Source organism: Miscanthus floridulus, chromosome 16 (assembly GCF_019320115.1).
Source record: "Miscanthus floridulus cultivar M001 chromosome 16, ASM1932011v1, whole genome shotgun sequence".
Classification (NCBI taxonomy): Eukaryota; Viridiplantae; Streptophyta; class Magnoliopsida; order Poales; family Poaceae; genus Miscanthus; species Miscanthus floridulus.
Window position 1 is genome coordinate 15,475,905 of NC_089595.1, and position 27,290 is coordinate 15,503,194.

General features: G+C 49.3%; 1 protein-coding gene across 3 annotated transcripts; it reads left to right on the plus strand.

The window, feature by feature from the left end:
- The first annotated feature begins 9,089 nt into the window (after positions 1 to 9,089).
- On the plus strand, positions 9,090 to 13,762 carry LOC136511949 (APETALA2-like protein 1). Of its 3 annotated transcripts, XM_066505962.1 has the most exons (10): positions 9,095 to 10,160; positions 10,271 to 10,296; positions 10,409 to 10,439; positions 10,535 to 10,622; positions 10,710 to 10,855; positions 11,228 to 11,272; positions 11,412 to 11,515; positions 11,651 to 11,778; positions 12,214 to 12,321; positions 13,339 to 13,762. In XM_066505962.1, exons 1-10 carry the CDS (start codon positions 9,586 to 9,588, stop codon positions 13,567 to 13,569), a joined length of 1,482 nt encoding a protein of 493 aa, XP_066362059.1. In that variant the 5' UTR covers positions 9,095 to 9,585; the 3' UTR covers positions 13,570 to 13,762. The 3 variants fall into 3 exon arrangements, with proteins under 3 accessions (XP_066362061.1, XP_066362059.1, XP_066362060.1); XM_066505964.1 differs by lacking the exon at positions 12,214 to 12,321 and having other exon boundaries at positions 9,090 to 10,160; XM_066505963.1 differs by lacking the exon at positions 11,228 to 11,272 and having other exon boundaries at positions 9,096 to 10,160.
- Positions 13,763 to 27,290: the final 13,528 nt, after the last annotated feature.

Genomic DNA, 27,290 nt, shown 5'->3' on the forward strand with positions numbered 1-27,290 from the left:
ATTTGGAGACTTGGCAAAGTATGGGTGCATTTCATGGGGTGCATCATGATGGACAAAATCATTGCCAAGTGGGTTAGTGAATACTATGGACCCAAATTTCCCTTCCCATGTTAGGTAACTAGATGTTATTACTTTTTAATTGGTACATCTTGCAATTAGTTCTTCCTACAATTGGTACCTTTAAGCATCAAGTTACTCTTCATGCCTAGGTTTGCATTTGCATGCTTATATCCTTTATCATGCATACACTAGGTATATCTTATGGTAGGCTTGCTCGGTCTCTTTTTTAACCCTTGGAGCAAACCTACATGGTTTAAAATTGCTTAGAAGCACGGCACATAGCTTGTCTTACTTTTGTTTATTTAATATGTGCCAAAGTCCAAATTGTAGATAATCTCTCCCGAATATCATTTTTGAAAATGGTTCTCACATTCATGAGATGTCATCTTTCAAGTGGTATTTTGATTCTAAAATCAATGTGCATGATTCCTACAAAGTGTTCCACATTTGTGTGCACATATTTAGGGGGAGTAATTCTACAACTTGGATGCTTTGAGACTAACACTTTTTCAAATGGTATCAATTTTTCAAACCTATCACATGTGTAGTAGTCTCATTGTAAGGAAATTGGAGTCCTCGGAGTTAAGCATCATTCTTCTTCATTTGGCATCATCATGTTGATTTCTTTTCATATTTATATGCTTTCTCTATGCATTATATAGATTAAACTCTCTTGTATAATAAATTGCTAATTATGCATATGCTTTGCTTTCTACCATATGTATGCATATATTTAGGGGGAGCTTAGTCTATATAATGTGAGAGTCAAATTTTGCGATCCATTTCACTCTATACACAAAGGATCACGAAATTTGACCCTCCCTTGTGCCACTAATGTCTTCCTTTTCGGTGTTTGATGCCAAAGGGGGAGAATTTGAAGGACCAAAGGCAAGCATCAAGTTGATGTCTACAAGTGGTAATGGTCCGAGAAAAGGGAGGAAAGTGGATTATGGATTAGTCTAAGTAATTGGTATCTTACAATTGACTTCAATTGGTATCCCTTAATACCATATATGATTTCAATTGGTATCTTTAAGTATCAAATAAACTTGCCCTTTGCATTGCATCCTAGCAAGTAGGTAGTTTTTAACATCCAAATTCTTATTATTTGCTTGCTTTGGTCGTGTTGGCATCAATCACCAAAAAGAGGGAGATTGTAAGGAAAATGGACCCTTGGCCCATTTACTTTGGATTTTGGTGTTTGATGACCAACACAACCAAATTGGACTAATGAATTTGCAAGTGTTTGTTTTGTAGTTCAATAGGGTGCAAGACGTAACTTGGACGAAGGTAGCATGATGATCCGATGATCAACACCTCAAGCAAGACCTTAGGAGCATAAGAGAAGACCCAAGAGATCAAGCAAAGTCCAAGCATGAAGATTGGAATCAAGCCGTATGCAAGATCGCGAAGAAATGAGCTCACTGTGGTGACCGAATGTAGGACCGGACACTGGACAAGCAACCGGACGCTGTGACCAGACGCTGGGCAAGTGGCTCGGTAGACAGGCGACCGGACACTGGACTAGACGCTGGCGGCAATCGACCGGACATAGGACAGCAGTGTCTGATCGAGTACAGTAAGGTTCCAGAGCGGCAAATCTACGACCGGACGCTGGACAGCGTTCGATCATTATATTGCCAGCTCAACGGTCGGGACGACCGAACGCGTCCGGTCAGTAGCAGTTTCATGGGAATTCGACCCCAACGGCTACTTTCTCAGTGGGGCTTATAAATACAACCCCCAATCGGCCATTTGTGGGTGGCGGAGCTGAGGAAATATACCAAGGGTGTTGATACACTATTTTAGTGATCTCCACTTGCATAGTGCTTAGTGATTCATTAGGTGATTAGCATAGGTGCTTTACAAAGTGCTTAGGTTGATTAGACCACCGCTTATGCGCTTGCTCTAGGTTTAGGCCTAGTGTTTAGTGAGGTTTGCATACCTCTTACCACTCGGTGCTTGCGAGCACCATTGTTGTATATTAGAGGGGCTTGAGTCTTGCGAGATCACACCAACCGTGTTTGTGGTGTGGCCGTCACCGTGTACCGGAGGGAACAAGGCCCGTGGCGTTTCGGTCGGAAGCTTGATAGTAAAGATGACGGGGAGCATCTGGGAGAGGCTTGCCAGAAGGAACGTCGGAGACCCACTTGCACGTGGGGAAGGCCTGAGGCTATCCACGGAGTTACCCGACTAGGAGCTTGGCCCTTGCGAGGGATTCCTTGCGAGAGGCTCCAACGAGGACTAGGGGGAAGCTTACGCGCTTCTCGATACCTCTGTAAAAATTCTAGAGTCGTCGATGGGAGTTTGCATATCTCTACCTTGCTCTTTAGCTTCCGCATTTACATTGTTTACTTTACTATGTGTGTGGTAGAGATAGCAAGACACTAGCAAAACCATAGTTGCACATCTAGATAGTTTATCTATTGTATAGGTTTTGCTAGGGTTAGAAAAAGAGGCCATAGTTTAGAGTTAGAATTTTAAGTTGCCTAATTCATCCTCTCCCTTCTTAGGCGTCACGGTCCCTTCCAAATGTGATGCACTAGAATCGAACAACACATAAGCTGGATGGGAATTGATGGTAAACATACCAGCCATCACCAGTTCCTACTGCAATATCTGCTCAGCATCTGTGAAATGCACCTATCCGGATCTACTGGGCGCTTTCTTCTTGATCACGGTCCTCCTGACTAGCCTAGAGTTTGTCGATGGTTGAGCAAACTAAGCTGGCTGGCTCTGGGGACACGCTCGGGCATAGTGGCCATCTTTGACACACTTGAAGCAAGCACCAGGCTTGTTTCCAAATCCCTAGCGAGGTGGGACCTGTTGTCCCTGAGGCTGCTGGGGCTATACCTGCTGAATGGGTGCACGGTACTGTGTGGAAGAAGTTTGAGAAGTCTACTGGGGCTACCGAAATGAAGGTCCGCCTGATGATTGATAGGGCCCCCGTTGGACAATCTGTACCTTCTGAGTATGAGGGTGGCTAGAAGAGCCCGCAGCCACCCACTTCCTCTTCCACTCTACCTAGGAATCCCACTGCAAGCCCTCCATGGCGATGGCATCGTTCATCATTGCCCTGAAAGTCTGATAGTTCGCCATGTACAGCTTCTCATGAAGGATATAAGAGAGGCCATGAAAGAAGCGGTCCTTCTTCTTCTCGTCAGTGTCCACATGAATGCCAGCATACTAGGACAAGTGATTGAACTTATTAACGTAGTCCATCACTGCCATACCCCCCTGTCGTAGCTCTAGGAACTCAGTCAGCTTCTAGTTGATGACACCAGCAGGAATATAGAACTCTCTGAATGCTATGGTGAACTCCAGCCAGGTTGCCGAATGATCTGGCTGCTGCATGGCAGGCAAGGTATCCCACCATGCACTCGCGAACCCTAATAGTTGCTACGCTGCAAAGCGCACTTTCTGCTCATTGGCCACATTGAGCAATAGAAACTTTTGCTCCAGAATGCGAAGCCAGTGCTCCACATCTAGGGGCTCATCTGTCGGTGTGAAAGTGGGCGTGTGGGTCTTGAGAAAATCCTGGTAAGAGGAGGGTCCCTTAGGACGATGGCCACCACCCCTGTTCCCACCATTGCCCCCGTGGCCACTGCGGGCGAAGCCAGCGACAGCTTATGCCATTAGCTCCATGGCACGGGCTGACTCTCAATGAGCAGCCATCAGTTCAGCCATCATCTCAGCGTGAGTCATCGGAGGCGGTGGTGGTGGAGGAGGAGGAGCCAGAAGTGGAGCCCCATGGCTCTCCCTATTGTGCTCATTGGCCTGGCCACTCTCGCCTTGGCCCTCGCCAAGACCATGAGCCGCCCCAGCACTGGTGCTCCCGCGTTCGGACCTTAGATTCATTTGTAAGAGATAGGAACTATCCATTTAGAACAACCTTCCCGATCAGAAGTAATGGATTAGAGAAATGATAGCACATTTATTAAAGCATTCTTTTAGTTAATCCTATCAATTTACTAATCCAATTATACGTGTAGAGGATTTTAGTTTAAGCAAGATGCTATTATCATGATGCATATATCGTCCTATACGTTCACTCAAGCCGGAATATAGTGGCATTCATAAAATTTTTGGCACATCGCACACACACTTTCCGTATGCTAGATGATTCCTTACGCAACGTAAGTCAGTGTACTTATAGAAAATCAGTTAGATCAAACCAGTGCCGCTATCCTAGATAGACCATATTGCTAGGGCTGATACTTATTTACATAATTTAATCGCATCCTACTTTTCGCAAAAAAATTATTGGTTAAATTTTAAGTTTGAAAAAGAGTGATGAAACTCGTAACCATTATTGGCTCTGGTACCAACTGTGGTAGAACCGCCCAAAATAGCACGCTTACGGAGGTGCTTATCTTCCACCAGACACTAAGCACCCTGAAAGCAGGCTACAACAGGCGATATCCGTCGGGCACACACCGAGGGAGAACCCAAAGATCCACATTTTTCCCAAGGATCTAATAATGAGAACGAGTTACAATACTTGTCCATTTCATACATCAGAGTTTCTTAAAAGATTACATTATTACATTACCAAATGTTAGAGTGCGAAATGATAAACAACGGAATTTAAAATAAACATCTAATGATAAGAACGAGGATCCGTCTGAGCCCACCAGAATAATCCTCCACACAACGGTACTTCTCATGCATCACCTGCAACAGGGGTAAATAAACCCTGAGTACATAATATACTCGCAAGACTTATCCAACTAGTGGGAATAATTTTCTGACTCCAAGGAATATGAGAAGCTTTATGGTTTGCTAGGTTTCTTTTAGTAGAAAGCAATACTAATAGTGAGTCCTTATTTATGTTATTATTATCAGTCATATTAAGTTATTATCTATCCTATCTATATAAGCACATGTTCTACTTTCAAGCAAGAGTTGAGCAATTAGTTCCATTTCATCATCTTTTATGTTTTAGTTCTTACTACGGTGCTAAACCATAGACAAGCCATACCAGATTTCCCGTTGATTCACGAATCAATGCCCCCAGCTGGGTACCCCAAAAAACACATGCCCCGCTTGTACCCCAGGCACAAGCAGGACTAACCCATCATCCTCCTGTCCTGGGTGTCTGGGTCCCTGTCCAAACTTGGACTCCAAGCCCCCACTCTTGAGTCCCGGACTCAGTGCGGTGCAAGGACCTCCACCATCCCCGCCTCCAATCAGTCGGTTTGAAAAGAGCCAGATCCACGACAAGAGAGCAACGAGTCTTCCCTGCGCCCATACCTAAGTATATGCTCGGGATAATAAGTCTGTGACTTGCCTAGAGCCATATGTAATGACCGGTCCTGAATTGACACAAACAGATAAAAAGTGTAACCGAGCTACGCCCTATTGGCTGCAGGACACAACCCCTTACACCCACCAGTACTCAAACCATATCCCTGCCCAGTCACCATTTTCCTTTCCACTCTTTTATCATGAGCGATCATATTTATCACCTATTTACGAGTAACAGCAGGTTACTCACGCTACCGATATCCTGAGCATAGCAACTACTCGACCTATGCTAGTATGACTCATGGGTAGATATATTTATGCATGTAGTTTCCATAAAAGCATGTAACTTAAATACACATTATATATATATATATATATATATATATATATATATATATATATATATATATATATATATATATATATATTCGGTGATCATAAAATAGGGGTTATGCACCGGGGCTTGCCTTAGGCAGGCGACGGGCCAGCAAAGTCAGCACCAAAAGGCTCTAGGGCTCCCTCCTACATGAGGATCTCCTCCTCATACTCCTCGATGACCTCCTCATACTCCTGTTCGTCTATCAGCACGAACTCTACCAACTCGTGATCTATATGCATGAAATGATGATGCAACACTTAGTAATATAGCAATAGCAACTCTTAAAATAAAAGTACATCTGTCTAACTACTAAGCTAGTGCTACGACCAAGGTACTAAGTTATCTATTGTTACCAATAACAAGTATGAAGTATGACATACGTTATTATAGCAACTACAGGTATTCTTATTCCTAATGTTGATTTACTCTATATACGATAACACAAGGATAATAGCTACTCTATTTATCAACCTACTCTAGGGCTACAAAATTTACAGCAAGTACATAATAATCTAATGAACCTACTTTTAAAATCTCATAGCTATACTATCACCAATTTGCCACAAAAAATCCTAGAAATATTAATCTACATAATACTAAGCTCTCTAGTTTGAATTTATGAACCTATCATTATCATAGCTAACTGTAATCTAACTATACTAACATGTAGATGGTATTTTTGTGAACCTAACAAAATTAGTTTCACTACTTTTGGACAAGTACACAATTTACTACAATTTATCAAAGTTCAGCTAGAAATTATATTGAATAAACGTTCACGAATTTACTGGAAAAATGAAAATTGATTTCTATCTCGTGGCCCAACGCGAGCGGCTTGGCGCAACCTGGCGCAACGCGCGTGTGCATGGCGCAGCCCACGCAGGGGCGCGGCCTAGTCGGACGACGACGGCCCGCGGCGGGGAGGGCCCGCGCGCATCGGTCAATATGCAGAAACGCCCTTGGACTACTTTGTAATCACACGAGCGCTAAGCGCCCTATTCCGCCTGTCTAAATCTTATAGCTACACCCTCGGAAAATCCTACCTTCACAATAGCGATACCCCTGACACCCCCGCGAGCGTTTCGGCACGGCGGCGCTGGCACCGATGGCTACGCTGGCCACATCAGACCTTCCCCGCCCTAACTACCAAGCCGACCCTTACCTAGGAGTGAACATGAAGCACCAGGTGAAGGAAGCGTGAGCCGAGACGCTGCAGCGAGGTCGGACCACGGTGGTGGAGACCCTGTAGTCACGGTGATGGCATTCTGGTGAATGACAGCAAAGCTGGGGCAAAAGGGGTAGCTTGTGAGCTCAAGTGACTCATCACGGAACCCCTCGAGGCGGTGGTTTGATCGAAGACGGCCTGAGTCGAGCTGGCCGTGTGCGCACGGGCGGTGCGGTGGCGCACGGCGATGGCATGGCCGCGTCAGGGAAGGCTAGGCTGTGGTAGCACTTCGGCCAAGGTGCACAGGGTGCTTAGCAGGTGGAGACAAGGCCAGTGGTGCAAGAAATTGCCACAAGATGCTCTGGATAAGTGGCTTGCTGACGGCGCATGCCAACCCGGTCTTAAGGACCCGACGGAGCGGTAGCTCCAAATTGGAGCACGGCAAGGCAAGGTTCGCTGCAAGGTGGGGTCGGTTGGGTGGCTGGCTACATAGCGGAGCCAAGGGTGGAGTTAATTGCACTGCGGTGGCTCTACTATGATGAAATCGGAGGAGCGGTCCCGACGACATGGCGATTGGGGAACAGGGAACTTAGGCACCACTTGGCTCGGCGCTGAGCACCGCAGAGGATGGTAGGTTAGGGAAGACAGCGGCGTAGTGTGGCAGCGGACACGGACGTGATGGAGAAGTTAGGCAGCCGTTCCACGCATGTGCAGCCACGAGGTGTCAACGACAATAGTGGCCACGCAGGTGGTGCGCGTGAGCGCGCTTGGTGAGCAGCGACACTAGTTCGGCGAGGCGGCAGCCAGGCCCACCGACGCGGTGTGCGTGCTTGCGTGCATGTGCGTGGCGTGCCAGGCGCAGCAACGACAGCGCGAGCTGCAGCGTGGGACTGGCGGTAGGGCCGACTAGTGCGTTGGCAGGCGCGCAGCGGCCGGCTAGGACGCGGCAACGGCAGCATCGGTGGTGCGAGCTGCGCGCCAACGCGTGGTGGTAGGAGGCCGTGGCTAGCAGCGCAGGGGCCACGCGCGCGGGCGTGCTCGCACAGGCGCGGAAGTGGCGATGCGGTCGGCGCGGCAGCACGCGCTGGGCAGGCCAGTGCGGCGGTGCCAGGCCAACAGAGGCAGTGACCGCGCCCGGAGGTGGAAAACGTGTCGTGCACGCTTTTTAAAGCTGCTACAAAAACCAACTCGATGATCCAAAAGCCAAGCGAGTCATTCTATCCTCAAGCGGGTACATAGGGCTATCGAACTAAGCCAAGACACCTCGCTACTTCTTAACCCGATCGTTCTACAAAAATTGTCAAACATGACTTCGTCGACCCATTTTCAAACTTACGCGAAACGACTAAGCTTCAAACAGTTTCACGTCGAATTCCTTTTCCAAGCTACTTGATACACTAGCTAGCGAACCCCGTCCTCGACCGCACGTATTTTATCGTCGCCTATGAAGTTCGTACTACGAACTTTATCAAAGTTTCGCATAAACATTCTATAGCATTTTTGTTCAATAAAAATTTACTTAGAATACTAAACGATATAAAGCGACATGAAATGTAACATTTGTTTCTTATTTCAGATGAACGTTTCAAGTGCCGTACATGGATTTACACTCTATATTACACATATTTACACACAAGTATGATGCTCATGCGGTGTTTTAGCAAAAACTGTACAATGTAACACCGAGGGTGTTACACCTATCTCACAACAAATTCGGTTTCTATCACACAAAAGTGTCACTTCAAGAATCAACAAGACAAATGGGGAGCTAAAGTCAATACAAGAGAAACCTTCTAGCTCAAGTCTAAAGGGTAGATGCCGCCCCATGCCGTAGGCAGGCAGGCACAAGCTAAGCAAGAAGAAGCATATGCCAAAACAGAAAGAGAAGATATTTTCTCCCAGCACAACATAGCATAGCATGTGTAGCATGGCAAATTATCATCCTCGTCATTATCTGCCACCCCAGCACACCCATAACTTTTTTTTTCTTTCTTCGTGTTTTTATCCTGCTAGGTGGCTGGGGGGGGGGGGGGGGGGGGGGGGGGGGTGGGGGGGGGGGGGCGAAGTGACAAATCCAGGCCCGCAGGCAGCCACCCACCAAATCGGACGATGCAGGGTGCCCAAATCAGGAAGGATTTTAAGGTTAACCGGCTGCCACCGGCCACCGCCGGTGACCCCTCCTTTTGGACGCCCCACCCCACTCTCTCTTCTATCTATATATTACCCGCCTCTTTTTCTCCCTCCCTCCGCCCCACCTTCTTCTTCTTCTTCCTCAGCCCCGTCGACCACCGCCACCGCCGGCCGCCCGCCGGAGCTCTGAAAGGCCCCTCCTTTCCTGTAAAAAAACCACCTTTAGCTACCTCTTCTCCCCATAGCTTGCTAGCTAGCTAGAGAAGGAAGGAAGGAAACGGTAGCTGACAGTTGATTGGTGGTCCGGGGGGGTGTTCTTGAGTCGTGAAGCGACCGTACAGTGGCTAGGGCGTCTCCGGGTTGCGTGCAGGATGGTCAAGGATCGGCAGTGAGGAGGCAGCTGCTCGTGGTCGTGGAGGCTAAATGTACCGCAAGAACGACTCGGCACTCTCCTGCTTCTACCTCTTCCTCCTCTGGTTCTTCTTGAAAAAGACCAGCTCACCAGCACCAGGTAGCTACTAGCAGTAGCAGCCCAGTTGCGATTGGGGATCGGTCGCGGGCTCTCGTTTATTTGCAAGTTGGAATCTTGGAGAGGAGGAGGGAGATGGAGCTGGATCTGAACGTGGCCGAGGTGGCGCCGGAGAAGCCGGCGGCGATGGAGGCGAGCGACTCGGGGTCCTCGGAGTCGTCGGTGCTGAACGCGGAGGCGGCGTCGGCGGGCGGCGGGGCCGCACCGGCGGAGGAGGGCTCCAGCTCGACGCCGGCCGTGCTCGAGTTCAGCATCCTCAGGAGCGACAGCGACGCGGCCGGCGTGGATGAGGACGACGCCGCCACGCCGTCGCCTCCTCACCATCACCAGCATCACCAGCAGCAGCTCGTCACCCGGGAGCTCTTCCCGGCCGGCGCCGGCGCCGGCCCGCCGCTCCCGGCACCGCAGCATTGGGCCGAGCTCGGCTTTTTCCGCGCCGACCCGCCGCGCCCTCAGCAGCAGCAGCCGGACATCAGGATCCTGCCGCACCCGCACCCGCACCCGCACCCGCATGCCACGCCGCCTGCTCCCCAGCCGCCGGTGCAGCCGCAGCCGGCCAAGAAGAGCCGCCGCGGCCCGCGCTCCCGCAGCTCGCAGTACCGCGGCGTCACCTTCTACCGCCGCACCGGCCGCTGGGAGTCCCACATCTGGTCAGTACAACTACACCCATCGCCGCCATCCTTTCACCTACCAACCAATCGCTTCTCAGTCTTGTTCTGACACAAACGTTTCCTCCTCTTCCTGTTCCTCCGAAATGCAGGGATTGCGGAAAGCAGGTGTACTTAGGTGAGCAGATTTTAACTCCAATTTGTACTAGTAATCCTTGTATTAATTTTCCTTTATTCCCTGATCTCGAATGGTCTAACCGATTCAGTGATCTGGCTGCTGGCCGATACAGGTGGATTCGACACTGCTCATGCTGCTGCAAGGTACGCACGCACAGAATTCTGCTCTGAACCCCGTACTGAATTCTGCATCATATCCACTGTTCCGCGGACTAATAAATCGCTCTTGGGACTTTCAGGGCGTACGATCGAGCGGCGATCAAGTTCCGCGGCGTCGACGCCGACATAAACTTCAATCTCAGCGACTACGAGGACGACATGAAGCAGGTCGGTCTACATGAATGTTTTTGCAACATCCACTGAAACATCTCTGCAGCTGCTGAATATATATGGCTGTCCTGTTTGGTGCGCCAGATGAAGGGCCTATCCAAGGAGGAGTTCGTGCACGTACTGCGGCGGCAGAGCACCGGCTTCTCGAGGGGCAGCTCCAAGTTCAGAGGCGTCACCCTGCACAAGTGCGGCCGCTGGGAGGCGCGCATGGGGCAGTTCCTCGGCAAGAAGTAAGAACACTTTATTTGCAGACTGAATTATACTACCGGTCCCTACCCCGCCCCGCCCCACCTCCCCCCCCCCCCCCCCCCCCCCCCCCCCTCGGTATCTCTATACTTGCTGCAAATTCATCCTTGTGCCTTTCCTCTGTTAGTTCATGCATGCTATAGTCTTGATCAAGTTCATTCCTAGCAGATGAACTCCGATCCTATGTATGATTTAGTACTAGTTTATGTATTGTTCGGTAATAGCATAGGTTTGATGCATGTATGTAGCTTGATTAGTGGTTGTTTCAAAAATAAAAAAAAGGAATTAATAGAAAAAGGGAAGTGGCTAGGGAATTCCTCAGTCCTCACCGGTGGGAACGCCATGCTTGGGTGCAGGTACATATATCTTGGGCTATTCGACAGCGAAGTAGAGGCTGCAAGGTTGTTCATCTTGGATTCTGCCATTCACATATGCAAACAAAAAAATGGTTTTTTTTTGTTTTTTATCATGTCTTTTGATTTCCAAAGGGTTGAGTACCGACTCGATTCTTGTTTGTCTTCTTGTCATTCCAAAATTCAGGGCTTACGATAAGGCCGCGATCAAATGCAATGGTAGAGAGGCTGTGACGAATTTCGAGCCAAGCACATATGATGGAGAGCTGCTGACCGAAGTTAGCGCTGACGGTACTGGCTTGTTCATAATTGTTTTTTGCATATAATCTTCAGTTGATGTTTATAATTAGCTGATCAGCTGATGAACTTGTTTGGATTCAACCTAGGTATTATTGGCTAAACTGCCTTTTTTTTTTGCTTCTACAGTTGCTGAAGTTGATCTGAACTTGAGCATATCTCAACCAGCATCTCAGAGCCCAAAAAGAGATAAGAACTGCCAAGGTCTGCAGCTCCACCATGGATCATATGAGGGCTCCGAATTGAAAAAAACAAAGGCAAGCGCTAACGCTACTTTTTTTTTGCAAATACGCTAACGCTACCTTGACAAGTATCAAAATCAGTAAAATTTTCTTCTCGAGTTTTATTGGCTACCCGATGCACTACTGCACAAAATAACCCAAGTTTCGCTCTCACCATGCTAGTGACGTAACTACCATGCCTCTTGTGGATCAAGTCCTTTTCATAGTTTACCTCCATCCTGTTTTTCTACAGCTGTTAGTGGCCCGGTTTTCATTTGACTGACCTCACAAGTCGGAATCATTAGGCAAATTATTTTATCGCATAGTTACAGGTTTCTCTTTATGTGTGATCACGACAGTTGAGCAGAACATTTTTTTTCCTACCAAAAATGAATTGTTTAAGGAATTATAGAGCGTGGACAACTTGGAAGCTGCCGATAATTCAACTAAAATCTTTTGCTTCTGATGCAGATTGATACTCCCTCTGAGCTGTCGGGCCGCCCTCATCTGTTCCCTCTTATGACTGAGCATCCACCGGCCTGGCCTGCTCAATCTCACCCCTTCTTCACAAATCATGAGGTTAGGTGATACTGAATTACTGAAATACAGGCAGTTAAAAATTAGCTCGCTAAATCTTACAGTTCCAAGGATTGTCAAAAGTCAAAACTAGCATCGCATGGTTTCGGGTCAAATTGTTCGTGTTGTGCAAATAAATCTGGCATGCTATCGTGAGTCTTGACCATATGATGAACAAACAGATTGAGCCTGAAGGTGTACTTTCAGATATCAGATTTTTATTAGTTGGTTTCATCCAGTTGCCTTTCTTGTGCGGCTGTCAATGTAGCTCTTGTCTTACATCGCTTGCTCATTTTCTTGGGTTCTAGAGTCCACTTTTTCCCTGTCGATTTCAGTGATGTTAATGCGCTGCACGATTTTTCTTATAGGAGGATGTTGAATTTCTTAAGTTGGCCTAATATGGGAATTATAGTACTAGCAGCTTTATGAATAGAGAGTATGTACATGTGTTTGATTTTTTCCTTCAAAAGGAACATCCTAGACTGGTGACTGGTGAGTGGTGACACTTCAACGTTAGGCTAATTAAATCATCAGTCAACTATGCCTGCCGCCTGCACCCAAGAACATTTCAATAGTGTTCCTTTTCATGTATTGTCTGTTATATATACAAGTGTGGTTATTTTTTCAAACCTTCCTTGAAAATGAAAACAAAAGATGATATACTTGGGAATTTGCCATCTTTTGTATTATAGTGCAATCATTGAACTAGTAGAAGTACTAAGTTTGCTGTTTGTTTCAAACAAAACATTATTTAATTTACCAATCAACCGGGGGTAGTTTCTTCAAATTGATAAACTCTCAAACCTTTCATGATTCAGCTAAATTTAGGGTCGGTCTCACAAGTGTCGTTTTCTGATTCTATTGGACGGAAAGTTGAGCTCGACGTTTTCAGTCCAACTGAACTGATGGAAACACTAATTTGGAACAAGTTCCAACTTGATCGAAAGGCAGATCGAGCTCCTGCCCATTTACTTTATCAGTAAACATGTATGCTGAATGAACTTCTGTTGCACCGTGCAGAGTGCATCATCGAGAGATCTTAACAGGAGGCCTGAGGGGGGTGTTCCCAGCTGGGCATGGAAGGTGACAGCAGCTCCTCCTCCCACCCTGCCGTTGCCGCTGTTCTCGTCATCGTCATCGTCCGCTGCAGCATCATCAGGATTCTCCAATACCGCCATGACAGCTGCCCCATCGGCCTCCCTCCGGTTCGACGCACCACCATCGTCGTCGTCGAGCCATCATCGCTGCTGAGAATCAAGAAGCCAGACTGTAAATCTGCCGCGAAGCTGGCATTTTTTCCCCCTCTGGGCGTTGCAACTTTTTCGGTTTTGCGCCGGCTGGGGTGGTCTCTTGTAGTGGATTGATTGGATCTTCATAACTGTATTTGCATACCATCTGTCGGTGTTTTTCGGACCACCGACGAGTAAATTTGTATTTACGCGTCTGGTTCGGATGGTGTGCTCGGAGGATACAAGGGTTTATACTGGTTTGAGCGGAACGTCCCTACGTCCAGTTCGCTACTGCTCGTATTACCGGCACTTGGTTTGCAGACGAGAGAGGCAGAGAATCCCAAGTCTTTGGTAGAAGGAGTAAACGAGTGCTGAGAGCTCGCTTGCCGCTTAGCCGTGTGCTCGTGTCGTGCTCTTGTGTTTCGATATCCGTCTCCATTCATGGGGCGTCCTGCTTTCCCTTTTATAGGCGAAGGGAAAGTGCGGGTTACAGCGGAGAAAGAGAAGAAGAAAAAGAGAGAGAGGGAAGAAGGCTTCCACAGTCGTCGGATCCTTCTTCTCCTTTATACGGGTCCCGCCGATCCTGTAGATGTCAACAGGGATGACTCCACGTCGCGGCCCTGTTCATCATTGACGCCATGCGCAAGCGTCATCTGTCGGTCATGGTGTTTCATTCCGTCTCGGCGAAAGTCGTGGTGAACTGATGTGCCTGTGAGCGTTTGTACGAGGGTTAGCCAGAACAGCACTGGCACGCCCGTCACTGTTCTTGATCTGAGTCATCAGGTATGGCCCGTCATGACCACGGGTTACATCGAGGCGTGCCAGTCTCTTCCCTGGTGTTAGAGTTTTAACCCAGGCACATACGCTTGGACCTGGAGTGGTTGGCGGCGGTATGGGTCTTCATCAGACGAGATGGAAACCGCGTCTTTGGAATTAGGCGAGACGGAGCCTGCACCCAAGGGGTCAGGCGAGACGGAGCCCGCAGCCTCGGGCGAGACGAAAGTCGTGTCCTTGGGGTCGGACAAGATGGAGCCGCACCCAAGGGGTCGGGCAAGACGGAACCCGCGTCCTTGAGGTCGGGTGAGACGAAGCCTGCACCCAAGGAGTCGGGCGAGACGGAGCCCGTACCCAAGGGGTTGGGCAAGACGGGGCCCAAGACCTTGGGGTCGGGTAAAACCTTTTAATATGTCTTGCTCCATCCGAGGAAGTCAGTATGGGCGCTAACTTCCTTGCTTTGGGTATCCCTAATATCGATACCCGATAGTAGCCCCCGAGCCTACAGAGGAGTAGAATACTCCTTTGGAGGCTTTTTCGGACGGGAGGACTCTAAGGGCCTTGGCCTTCTTTTTTAGCCCGCGGCGTGTCTTGGTAGGACGGCGATTCCCTTTTGTCGCCATCGGTCTTCTTGGGGGCATGTAACCGTAGGATTCGGGAGGTCGAAAAGATTTTCCTTGATTTCGGTCCCCTAGGATCTGATTGGCCCATCGTCGTACTGCGACCACGCGTTCGGTCTCCTTGCGAGTCCAACTTTCCTAAAGCCTCCGCGCGTAGCGGGGGTCTGGTCGAGGGTCGGTTTGTCTTTGTGATCGTCGTCCCTCAAGCATTTTTTTTATAAAACGGAGGGGCTGGGCCATGCCACGTTTTTTCTCGATGGTCGAAACATGGTGCTCGATGAGCTATTAACAGGCTAGTCCGAGTGGGGCCTCGGCTTCCCGTTCATGGGGGTCCAACATGGGTCAGCTGGTGACCGACTCTGAATTCTCAGAGGCTAATCCATATAGTTCTTGGGTCCGTTCGACCGGTCCTAAGGGCTCGTTGCCTTTCTTTGAGGAAAAACCATGGATGCCCCAGAGTAGCTATGAACCCATCGGAGGGCCAGCCTTCGAACTCTTGGGCCTAAATGGGCCGTAGGAGCATTTTTAGCTCCGTATCCCACCTTACTTGCGACGTTTCTTGGCCCATTGAGCGGGCAAACCGTCTTCCGGCGTATCCTTCGATGGCATGGCCAGCGATTACGTGCGCACGATCTTCAAAGAGAGGTGTCATGACACGGCGTAGTGGGTGCGTGAATCTAGGAGGATAGTTCACCTTCTTGCCCCGCTCTGTCCTATAAATAGCGGCCTCCCCCTTTGCCCTCCTACACGCCAAAACTACAGCCTTATCTTCTCTGTTTCTCCACCGCCGCTGTTCGGATCTGCCATGCTTGCTAATCCACTGCCGAAGCCCTAGATCTATAGCTTTCGCCCGTTCGCCGCCACCTTTGCTTCTCTGTAGCCACCTCCATCCTCCATGGATTTGTGGTACTGCTCCAATGTTACCCATGCACGCATGGAGAGCCTCGTCAAGCGTGGTCTTCTCCGTAGGAGGACCGATGAGGCGAAGTGGCTTGTGCTCAGCCATAAGGATGCACAGGCGCCGCCCGATGGCTACGTCGTCTCCTTCGCGCTCTTTCACGAGCATGGACTCATGGTTCCTCCCCACCCATTCTTCCGGATTCTGTTGCACCACTATCAGATCGAGCTACAGCACTTGAACCCCAACGGGATCTAGCACATCATGGCCTTCATCGTGATGTGCTAGGGGTACCTGGGGATTGAGCCCCACTTCGAGGTATGGAGGTATTTCTTCTCTATTTCCCTGATCAAGAAGAAGGAGAGAGGTCGGGAGACCCCAGTGCGATGGGATGCGTGGGCATCCACCTCTGGGGGTAGTGGGCGGCCGAGTACATGCCCTGCCAACTCTCCAGATCCAACATGGGGTGGCACTCCTCGCATTGGTTCTACCTGAAGAATGACCCTACCGCTCCCTTGCTGGTCTTCTCCGGGAGTCTAATCGAAGAGGTTTCTCCATCATGGCCGTGGGGGCCACCCATCAAGGAGAAGAAGAGGATGCGTGACCTCCTCAAAGCCATCGTGTTCCTAAAGACCCGCGGCCTCAGCTGGGCCGGCGTCATTGGGGGGTATCACACAAGGAGGGTGGCGCTGCCGATGGCGCGCGTCTTCCCGCTGTATGGGATGACGCCCGACGCGTAGCTTGTTGGGACGACGCTCGCCCAGGGGCTGCTTCATGACCACGAGGTCGCACTATGCATCAAGGAGGCCACGGGGGAGGCCAATGTCATGTTACTGATCCTAGGGCATCCTATGATGCCACTGGATGTGGGCTTCATCGAGCTACCGATGGGGTTAGCCTTCTGGAATTCTATTGCGCCGCTGCTAGAGCACGTGGTCGTGAGGGTGGTGAACCATGCCGTGGATTTATAAAGGAAGAAGAAGAAGAAGGATGACGAGGAGAAGAAATGGTGGTCGAAGCAGCGAGCAAAGTTGCAGTGAGGGAAGCGGTGCTAAGGCTCGTTAGAAAAAGAGGAGGAAGAAGAGGAGGAGGAGGAGGATGGCTCCATGTTGCTAATCCCGTGGGACGATCTAGGCGCCAGGGACAGGGACCTACCTTCACCGTAGGCAAGGCCCTTCCCGTGGCATGTCATGAGGCAGGAGGGGGAGGACGCGCCCCCTGAGCTAGCGGAATCAAATCACCCCACCCCATTTGGACCTTCGGCGGTGCCTCTAGGGCTCAAAGCGGCAATGTGCCACGAGGAGTAGTCGGGGTCGGGCAAGCCAACCCCAAAACACCTTTGTATGATGGCGTCAAGGTGAGTAAGGAGTTTTTTGTCATCCTTTTGTCCTAATGAATTTTGTTGCGAACTGACCGCCATGTCCCTTGTAGCATCGAAGGACGTGGGACTCTCCTATGGCTTGCCCCAAAAAAGATCCTCCTCCGGCAAACACGCCCAGAGCCAGTTGGTGCCGCGCTGGTGGAGGACGTGAGTGATGTTGGGGCAGCCACGATGTCGACTAGGGAGGCGTAGCCAATGGCTACGTCCATGGGAGAGCAGACAGAGGAGGGCATGTCTGGGGTACCCGTGGTGGGTGCGGCATGGCTAGCCATGTCCTCAACATCACAGGCGGAGGCATCACGGCCGGAGCTATCATCCATGTAGGTGGCCATGTCTGTGGCGGGGCAGACGAAAGGGGGTGCACCCGAGGCATCCTTCACAGATGTGGCAATAGGGTAGGCCTCCATGTCCATATCACCCACCCCCTCTATCGCTAGAGGAGTCGCTCTGGAGGAGCTACCGCCGTCAGAGAGGTCGATGTCGCTTGATATCGGCGCGGGGACGTCCCAGTCTCTAGTCTAGGTGGATACCCTTGATGAAGCGGCAGAGGAGAGGGAATAGGGGAGTGTCCACATGGAGGTTGGGGATGCGGTCCGTGCCCTGACCACCATGCTGAGCTCGATGCGCAACATTGTTGCCTTGGTTGACCAGGTATGATATGACCATGCTTTCTGACCCCCATGTTCTCTTTCCATGCCTCTAAGTCTTGCCTTCTTCATAGATCCTTGTGGCCCATAGCTGAGAGAAATCCCAGTTCCTTGCTAAGCAGATGTGGTGGAGTGCGGGGCTGGACACACAACTTGTTGTCGCCCGTTAGGAGGTGGCTGAACTTGCCCTTGTCACCCAGGAGGTGGCCGACCTCTGAGTTAGGGAGAAGGACGCTTGCGATGATGCCCACGAGGCTGAGGAGAAGCTCATAGCCCTAATCGAGAGGGTGTGCATGGACATTGTGGATGTTGAATGGCTATGGAAGGAGTGGGATGATTTGCTCTGGGCTATAGAGGAGCTTCGCACAAGGACTGAGCTAGCTCACCAGGAGCACGCCGACGCTCAGCAGCAGGTCGACCACCTCGAGAATGAGCTCTGGAGGGAGAGGGACTTGAAGGCTACAGCCAAGGGCGTGTCCGCTGGGCTCGCCACTGAGGTCGAGCAGCGCCAAGAGGAGGTCCAGTGCTTGGTGGCTGAGGTGATCCAGCAGCGCGATAAGGTGCGTAGGCTTCGGGCGGATGTGCACGGTAAGTCTCCGGTTTCCCTTGTTGTCTTTCTCCCTATAATCCATGGTAAGCCTTTTGAAACAGTCGGTGCGTGACTTGGGCAGGCCTCGATGACAAGCTTGGGACAGAGGTGGTGAAGAGCCGTGGCCTAGAGAAGGAGCTTAGTGAGGTGAAGGACACCCTCTAGAAGGAGAGCGACAAACACGACAATCTACGCGTCGCGGTCCAACTGGTCTGCGATGAGCTTGAGCTAGCCTCAGATCAGGAGACAAGCTCGCTCGCGGTTCATGCCACCCAGATCATAGACTGGGCACATGATATGGCAAGGAGAGCGCTTTGCTTTGGCATTCACTGATCATTCATGATTGCCCATTCTCATTACGAGAACATCGATCTGGCGACGATGAGCCAAGGCTTCACTCCCATCTATACCGACGCCGAGTTGGACATCATTGAGAAGGAGGTGGCCCGCCTAGAGCATGACCTTTCTACCAAGATAGAAGATGACATCATCCCCCAAGGAGTTAGTTTAGTCAGATAGGTTAGGCGGTGCACTTGTAATAAGCGGACAAGTTCCAACCCTTCTGTTTTGTCTAAATAAGCTTGTTTTCTCATTTTGGTTGAACAAATTTGTTCTTTCTCCCTTTTTATGTGTGAAAATGATTAATGCGTTCGGACCCTTCCTGTTGTTTAAGACTGTAGATCTCGAGGTGAGGGCGAGAAACTCTAGCCACGCTAGTAAGCAAGAGTGTCGTAGACACTAGGGCATAGGTATCTTACGGTCCGACTAGTTTTACTCAGCGTTCATTTTTGTAAACCTTGCCTCTAGGTTTTCAACGTGACAAAGGGTCAGGCACGGTGACTATTTCAAAAAGGGTATATGTTTACCCTTATCAGCCCCCGAGTGAGACCTGACCCCTTGCCATTATCAGGGTCATGCTTTACTAAAGACCGAGAAGACGATAGCAAAACTGGTAGGAGAAAGCATTTTTTGTTTCAGAAATGTTATTCTTAGTTTTTGTACGTACCCCCTCCCTAGGATCTGAGTCATCGTTCTACGATCGTGTATTCGGTCTTCTTGCGAGTCCAACTTCCCTTAAGCCCCCACGTGTTGTAGGGGTCCAGCCAAGGGGTTAGCTCGCCTTTGTGATCGTCACCTTGTCCATGGTTTCCGCAATTGGAGGGGTTTAGCTAATGTCGCTTGCCTCGATGGCTTGAGTGTCGTGCTCGGTGAGCTCGCTAACGAGCATGTTCGAGTGGAATTTGGGTCCGTCATTCGTAACAGGGTCGACATAGCCCTCATGTGGCATTCCACTGCTCCTTAACCTTCCTCCCGGTAGATGCCTGAGTCATTCTAGAGATCGACTCAGGTGGCCCACTGGCCTCCCCTCGATGGAGATTCTGTGGGCATGGCTCGAGGTTAGGATAAAACGAGAAGGTTGAGATGACCCTGTCCGCTTTTGAGCGAGTCAGGCAAAGGCCACTAGGGCTCATCTGCATTTTTCCCCCTGGCTCTGTTCGACGTGAGGCGACCTCAAGTCCTTCGTGGGCTGGCCTTCAAACCTCGGTTGGTTGCTGCTCATGTTGAATGAGACGACTACCACTTCGTGACGTGACACGAAGCGTTGTGATACAATAATTGCATATGCGATGCTTGGATGTATGAGAGTGGATGAATGAATGCTCATGTACTGGAAAAGTAAAGTGGGGGTTGGTAAAGTTACCTTGATGGCTTGAGTGATGAGTTCGGGGAGCTCTTATTGGATATGTTTGAGTGGAATCTAGGTCCGTCATTCATGATGGAGTCAGCAGAACCCGCATGGGGCATCCTATTGCTCCTTACCCGTCTCTTGGCAGTGGCCCAAGCCATCTGATCAACTTGGGTGGCCTACTGGCACATGACTTACCTTGATGGCTCGAGTGACAGGTTCAGGGAGCTCTTATAGGATATGTTCGAGTGGAATCCAATTCCATCATTCATGACGGAGTTGGCATAACCCGCATGGGGCATCATACTGCTCCTTTCCCATCTCTTGGCAACGGCCCAAGCCATCCGATCGACTTGGGTGACCCACTGGCACAGGACTTACCTGCGGACATAGAGGATGAGATCATCCCCCCTAAGAAATTAGTTAGTCAGATAAACTAGGCGGTGAACTCATAATAAGTGGACAAGCTCTTAAATTTCATTATGGCCAAACAAATTTTTAGCCCTTCTCCCCTTTTTTGTATAAAAAAGATAATGTGTTCTGACCCTTTCTGTTGTTAAGGCTATAAAGCTCAGGATGCGGGTGAGCAAAAATGACATAGCCGCTGGGGCGTAGGTTTCTTGTAGTCCGACTAGTTTTACCCAGTGTTCATGTCGGTGCAAAAATGTGTCGATGCGCCTAGCACACAACAAGCCAGAAGGATCAGCTTGATGGAGCAAGGCTGGAGATCCACTTGGCTTCAACGTAGGGCTAGCCGATCCTACGAATTCTCGAAGGCGTGCCAGTCAATTTGACCTGCAATTGATAAGGAGAGAAAGTTTATCAGTAATTTAAGGTGAAACATGCCAGTCTTGCCCAGACAGTTCCAAGTGTGCTGCTTCAGGAGTAGCCAGACGGGAAAAATTGACTAAACAGCCGATACATGAAGAAATCGGCTGTTAAGGACTGTAAAGCTCATGGGTTGCGACTGATTTTATGATGACAAGTACAATGCACGCATATGTAAGTAAAATCATCAACTAGGTGGATATTACCAGTGTAAAGCATTGAGCCAATAAATCTAACAAGAAAGGATACAACATGTGAACAAATCGACTGTCTAGTACAAATAGATCTACAAACGCTCCGAATCTAATCTGTTACTATCATAAGTGAGGTTCGACCAGATTGATGGCAGCTATGATGATAATAACAAACTAAAACCAAAGAATCCATAAAACCGTCTATATATTGATAGGTTTTTTCAAAAAGACATGCTATATGTGTGAAAGCACAAGCGAATCGGCTAAAATAGCCGATTCAGGTAGAAAAGGGACTACAACACATGAACAATCAACTATTTAACATGGATAGATCTATGAACTTATCAGACCTAACATGTTATCTTTAACAGTGGGGTTCGACCGGATTGATAGCAGCCGTGATAAAGACAACAAACCAACTCTTTTAAAGTAAACAGATCAATTCACATTTAACAGAATCATGGAGACACACTATAGGTGTTAAAGCACAGGTGATCGGCTATTTAGCCGATGCGGGCATAGCAAATAGCTAGGTCATGCCTGGTCAAAAGCAAATCTACTAGCTAGCATCCTCCGATCTAAAGTACTAACAGTGGGGGTCGACCGGATTGATACATCCATAATAGCAAGCTATGGACCATATTCAACTAGCTAGTAAACCTTCTCAAGATCAAACATGCCTTGACCATGTACTATGCACGATCAAGATTGAAGCAGAACGGCCAATGAAACATAATCCATCATTAAGTAAGAACTGTCGCAATGTAACAAAATAAACGATGGATTAAAAGGATGTGAGGCCGATCTAGATCGATCTTGATCGGGCAGGTTGATATCGCTGAAAACTAATGACAATAAGAACATCAGCAAGATTAGTAACTTAATGAATCTATCAGAAGGATGCCACCCTTAGGTAGAGCCAATAACTTGACCTTAATCTAATTTGAGCAGTGGAGGTTGAACTTAACCGATGCAGCCATAATTGAACTAGATAAGAATCGATAACTAGCTTATGCTAGAGCTCGCAATGGAGGTCAAACTTAACTAATACAGCCTTATGAACAGAAGTATAAGCCATGATGGTACTCATAGACAAGCCAAAGGTTGGCCGAACCAATGCAGACCTACTTGTTGAAGAACTCGCCGAGATCTACACTACTACTACTCCTAAGAGTTGGCGTGAAGCCAAAAATAATAATTGGTATTGATTGATTGGATGTCCTTTTACAATAGCCAGGGTCTAATATTTATACTCGGAACCTAAGCATAAATCCTACTCAAGTACGACTCATTACAATCTTTGGCATAAGAGAAAATATTCCTAACTTAAGATAACTTGGACCCTAATCTTTTCCTTTTGTAGAGTCCGACATGTCTTTCCCGATGCCAGCCGTAACTCATTGACTTTATCTACTGATGTCATCCGAAGAGAGCCGATCCTCGTGCCGCATCTGAATCAGCTGATATCAATCCTTATGCAATCGATTCCTTGATGACTCAATCTTGGAAGTTTCGAGTTCCCGCATTCTTCTTCCCAAATTTTGGTGTAAACAGTTCATTTCCACAACCTTTGCTTCTAGATCTTAATATGAGGGAGGGTTGGGCACAAAGAATGTTTGCCATGTGGATATACTCTTAAATGCATTCCAACTCTTTCCATAGTTGAGGCTTAAAAAGCTCAGGGTGCGAGAAAAAACTCTGATCACGCTGGTGAGCAAAAACATCATAGCCACTGGGGTGTAGGTTTCTTGTAGTCTGACCAGTTTGACTTAGCTATTGTTTTTGTGAACCTCGCTTCTAGGTCTTAACATGAGAAGGGGTTGGATAGATATGCTCTTATCAGCCCCCGAGTGAGGCCCGACCCCTGCCATTGCTAGGGTCGGACATCACTAAAGATCAAGGAGTTGATAGCAAAACTAATAAGAGAAAGCGTGTGTAAATTAAGGGTAAAAGCGATGTAGCTGTTTGATGTTCCAGGTGTTGACGAAAAATTCGCCATCGATGGTCCTGAGCTTATAGGTGCCTGGTTGGAGCACCTCTGCGATGACATACGATCCCTCCCACGACAGAGAGAGTTTGTGGCGGTTCTTGTTGCTTTAGACGAGGCAGAGCACTAGGTCCCCGACGTTGAAGGCCCGACCCCGCATGTTGACAGCTGTGGTACCAGCGTAACGCTTGCTGGTACTTGGCCTAGCAGAGGAGCGCAATGTCACGCACTTCATCCAGCTAGTCCATGGCATCCTCGAGGGACGCCTTGGTCCCTGTTTGTCATATGCCCTAACCCTTGGCGCTCCATAGTCAAGGTCGGTCAAGAGGATAGCCTTGGAACCGTAGACCCTAAAGAATGGCATGTACTCGATGGCCCGGCTGAGAGTCATCCTCAAGCTACAGAGCACCATGGGAAGCTCCATGACCTATCGTCTACCAAACTTGTTCAACTGGTTGAAGATCCTAGGCTTGAGGCCTTGTAGTACCATGTCGTTCGCATGCTCGTCCTGCCTGTTCGTGTGGGGGTGCACCATGGAGGCCTAATCGACACAGATGTGGTATTCATCATAGAATCAAAGGAACTTCTTCCTGGTGAACTACATGCCATTGTCCATGATAATGGAGTTCAGGACTCCAAAGCGATGGATGATGTTAAGGAAGAACAACATGGCTTGCTCAGATTTGATCGCGGAGATCGGTCGAGCCTCTATCCACTTTGTAAACTTATCTATGGTGACAAGCAAGTGCGTATAGCCTCCGGGCGCCCTCTTAAGAGGTCCGACTAGATCGAGCCCCTAGACCACGAATGGCCATGTGATGGGGATCATTTGGAGTGCTTGGACTGATAGGTGGGTCTGCCAAGCATAGTATTAACACCCTTCATAGGTGCGCACAATCTGTTCAGCGTCAGATGCTACGGTCAGCCAGTAGAAGCCTTGTCGCAACATGTTTTAGACCAAGGTCCTAGGTGTGGCATGGTGCCCGCAGATCCCACCATGGATATCACTCAGCATTCGCTTCCCTTATTCGATAAGGATACAACGCTACAGGATCCTGGTGCGGCTTCGCCTGTAGAACTCACCCTCAATAATGACAAAGGACTTGGCACGACGCGCGAGCCACCGAGCCTCCATTTTGTCCATTGACAGCGCCTCACAGAGGAGGTAGTCAAGGTAAGGCATCCTCTAGTTGGCCAGAGGGTCAGGCTCTGTTGCTGGATCCTTGTCAAGCTCCATGACTTTAGGGTCAGATGGAGTCACCGGATGGTTAGCCCCCAAGCCTAGGGTAGGTGGCCCATCACTGATCTATTCTGGCTCCTCATAATAGACTAAGGGCTTGTACTAATCACTGGCAAAGATGCCTATTGGCATAGCTCTCTGCTAGACGCTGTTTTCACCAGCGCATCGATTACCTCGTTGAGATGCCTCTGGATGTGATTGAGCTCAAGACTGTCAAACTTGTCCTCTAGCTAGTGGACTTCTTGGCAATACACATCCATCTTGGCATTGTGGCAGCTTGATTCCTTCATGACTTGGTCGATGACCAGCTAGGAGTCGCCCTGGATGTCAAGCCGTCGGATACCCAACTCGATGGCGATGCGTACGCTATTGATGAGTGCCTCATACTCAGCCACATTGTTAGAGGAGGGGAAATGGATGCGAATCATGCACCTCATGGGTACCTCAAGGGGTGAAACAAAGACTAGCCCCATGCTGATGCCTTTCTTCATTAGTGATCCATCAAAGTACATCATCCAATACTCTTGGTCGATGACTGCTGGTGGCATTTGGATCTCGGTGCACTCTGCAATGAAATCAGCCAAAACCTAGGACTTGATGGCCGTCTGAGGGTCATATGAAATGCCTTGACCCATCAGCTCAAGTGCCCACTTCGTGATTCTTACCATGACATCCTAGTTTTGGATGACCTCACCGAGAGGGAAGGACGTCATGACCATCACCGGATGCAACTCAAAGTAGTGACGCAACTTCCTCTTAGCGATAAGGATGGCATACAGGAGCTTCTGGATTTGGGGGTAGAGGGTCTTGGAATTGGTCAAGACCTCACTGATGAAGTACACGCGATGCTGTAGTTTGAGGGTGTGTCCCTCTTCTTCTCGCTCGACCACCAGGGCGGCGCTGACCACTTGTGTGGTGGCCGCAATGTAGAGCAGAAGCAATCCCCGGTCATTTGGGGGGACCAAGATTGAGGTCTTTGTTAGGAGCTACTTGACCTTCTCAAGTGCCTCTAGGGCCTCGGGCATCCATTTGAAGCGGTCGGCCTTCTTCAGAAGTCGATAAAGGGGGAGACCTCATTTGCCGAGGCATGAGATAAAGCGGCTGAGTGTGGTGAGGCACCCGGTAACTCGCTGTACCCCCTTTATGTTCTGAATTGGGCCCATCCTCATGATGGCCGAGATCTTCTCCAGGTTGGCTTCGATGCCACGCTCGAAGATGATAAAACCCAACAGCATACCCCTTGGGACCCCAAAAACACACTTCTCGGGGTTGAGTTTGATGCCATTTGCTCAGAGTTTTGTGAAGGTCTGCTCTAGGTCGGCTATGACCTGGTTAGCCCATTTGGATTTAACCATGATGTCATCCACATAGGCCTCAATAGTTTGCCCAATGAGATCCCCAAAACACTTGAGCATGCAATGTTGGTACGTAGCCCCAGCGTTCTTTAGGCTGAACAGTATTGTGACATAGCAGAACAATTTGAATGGGGTGATGAAAGATGTCATGAGCCGGTTGGACTCTTTCATCACAATTTGATGGTACCCAGAGTACGCATCAAGGAAGCAAAGGGTTTCGCACCCTGAGGTTGAGTTGACTACTTGGTCTATGCGTGGCAAAGGAAACAGATCCTTTGGACATGCTTTGTTGAGACCTATATAGTCAACGCACATTCTCTAGTTCCCACTCTTTTTTCATACAAGAATAGGGTTGGCTAACCACTTAGGGTGGTATACTTCCATGATAAACTCGACCGCTAAAAGCTTCGCAATCTTCTCGCCGATGGCCCTATGTTTTTCCTTATCGTAGCGACGCAGGCGCTGCTTCATTGGCTTGGAGACTGGCCTGATCTTCAAGGTGTGCTCAATGACTTCTCTCAGAATGCCTAGCATGTCCAAGGGTTTCCATACAGAGATGTCTCTATTGGCATGGAGGAAGTCGGCGAGCGCGCTTTTCTATTTGGAGGAAAGCGTGGTGCCGATGCACACCACTTTGCCCTTAGAGCCACTGGGGTCTATGAGGACCTCCTTGGCACTCTCTATAGGCTAAAAAGACCTAATCATCTACTTGGGGTTGGGTGCTTCTTCAATGACCTCCTCCTTGATAGCCACAAGCTCTTTGGAGGTGACAATTGTCGTGGTGTGTTCGCAGCACTCGACCTCGCACTTGTAGGCGCGCTGGAAGGAGATGTCGATGGTGATGACCCCGCATGGACCCAACATCTTTAACTTTAGATAGGTGTAGTTGGGGATGGCCATGAACTTTGCATAGCATGGATGTCCCAGGATGGCGTGGTAGGTCCCATGGAACCCGACCACCTCAAAGGTAAGGGTCTCCGTCCTATAATTGGTCGGATTCCCAAAGGTGATGGGTAGATCGATCTGCCCAAGTGGCATGGCCTACTTTCTAGGTATGATGCCATGGAAAGGTGCCCTGGTCGGTCAAATGTGTGATCGGTTGATGCCCATGGCGTCGAGCATTTTAGTATACATGATGTTGAGGCCACTGCCTCCATCCATCAGCACCTTGGTAAGCCGCTTTGTGTCGATGATTGGGTCGATCATGAGTGGATATCTTCCTAGCTATGGGACGCTTCCTAGGTGGTCCCCAAAGAGGAGGAGCTAATGACCATCAACGTTGATTCGTCCGCGCGATCAAGAGCACGACTACATCGCTTGTCGGGTCCCACCTCATCTGGCCATCGAGGTGGTGGGCCCTACCCCATCTGACCCCCGAGGGTTGGCTCTGCCTTAGTGGGCACTATGGCCTTGGGCCCCGTCTTGCTCAACCCCTAAGGGTTGGCTTTGCCTCAGCTGACTCCTGAGGGATGGCTCTGTCTCGCCCGACCCACGAGGGCTGGCTCCACCTTGCCTGAGGTCCAAGGGCTGGCTTTGCCTCGCT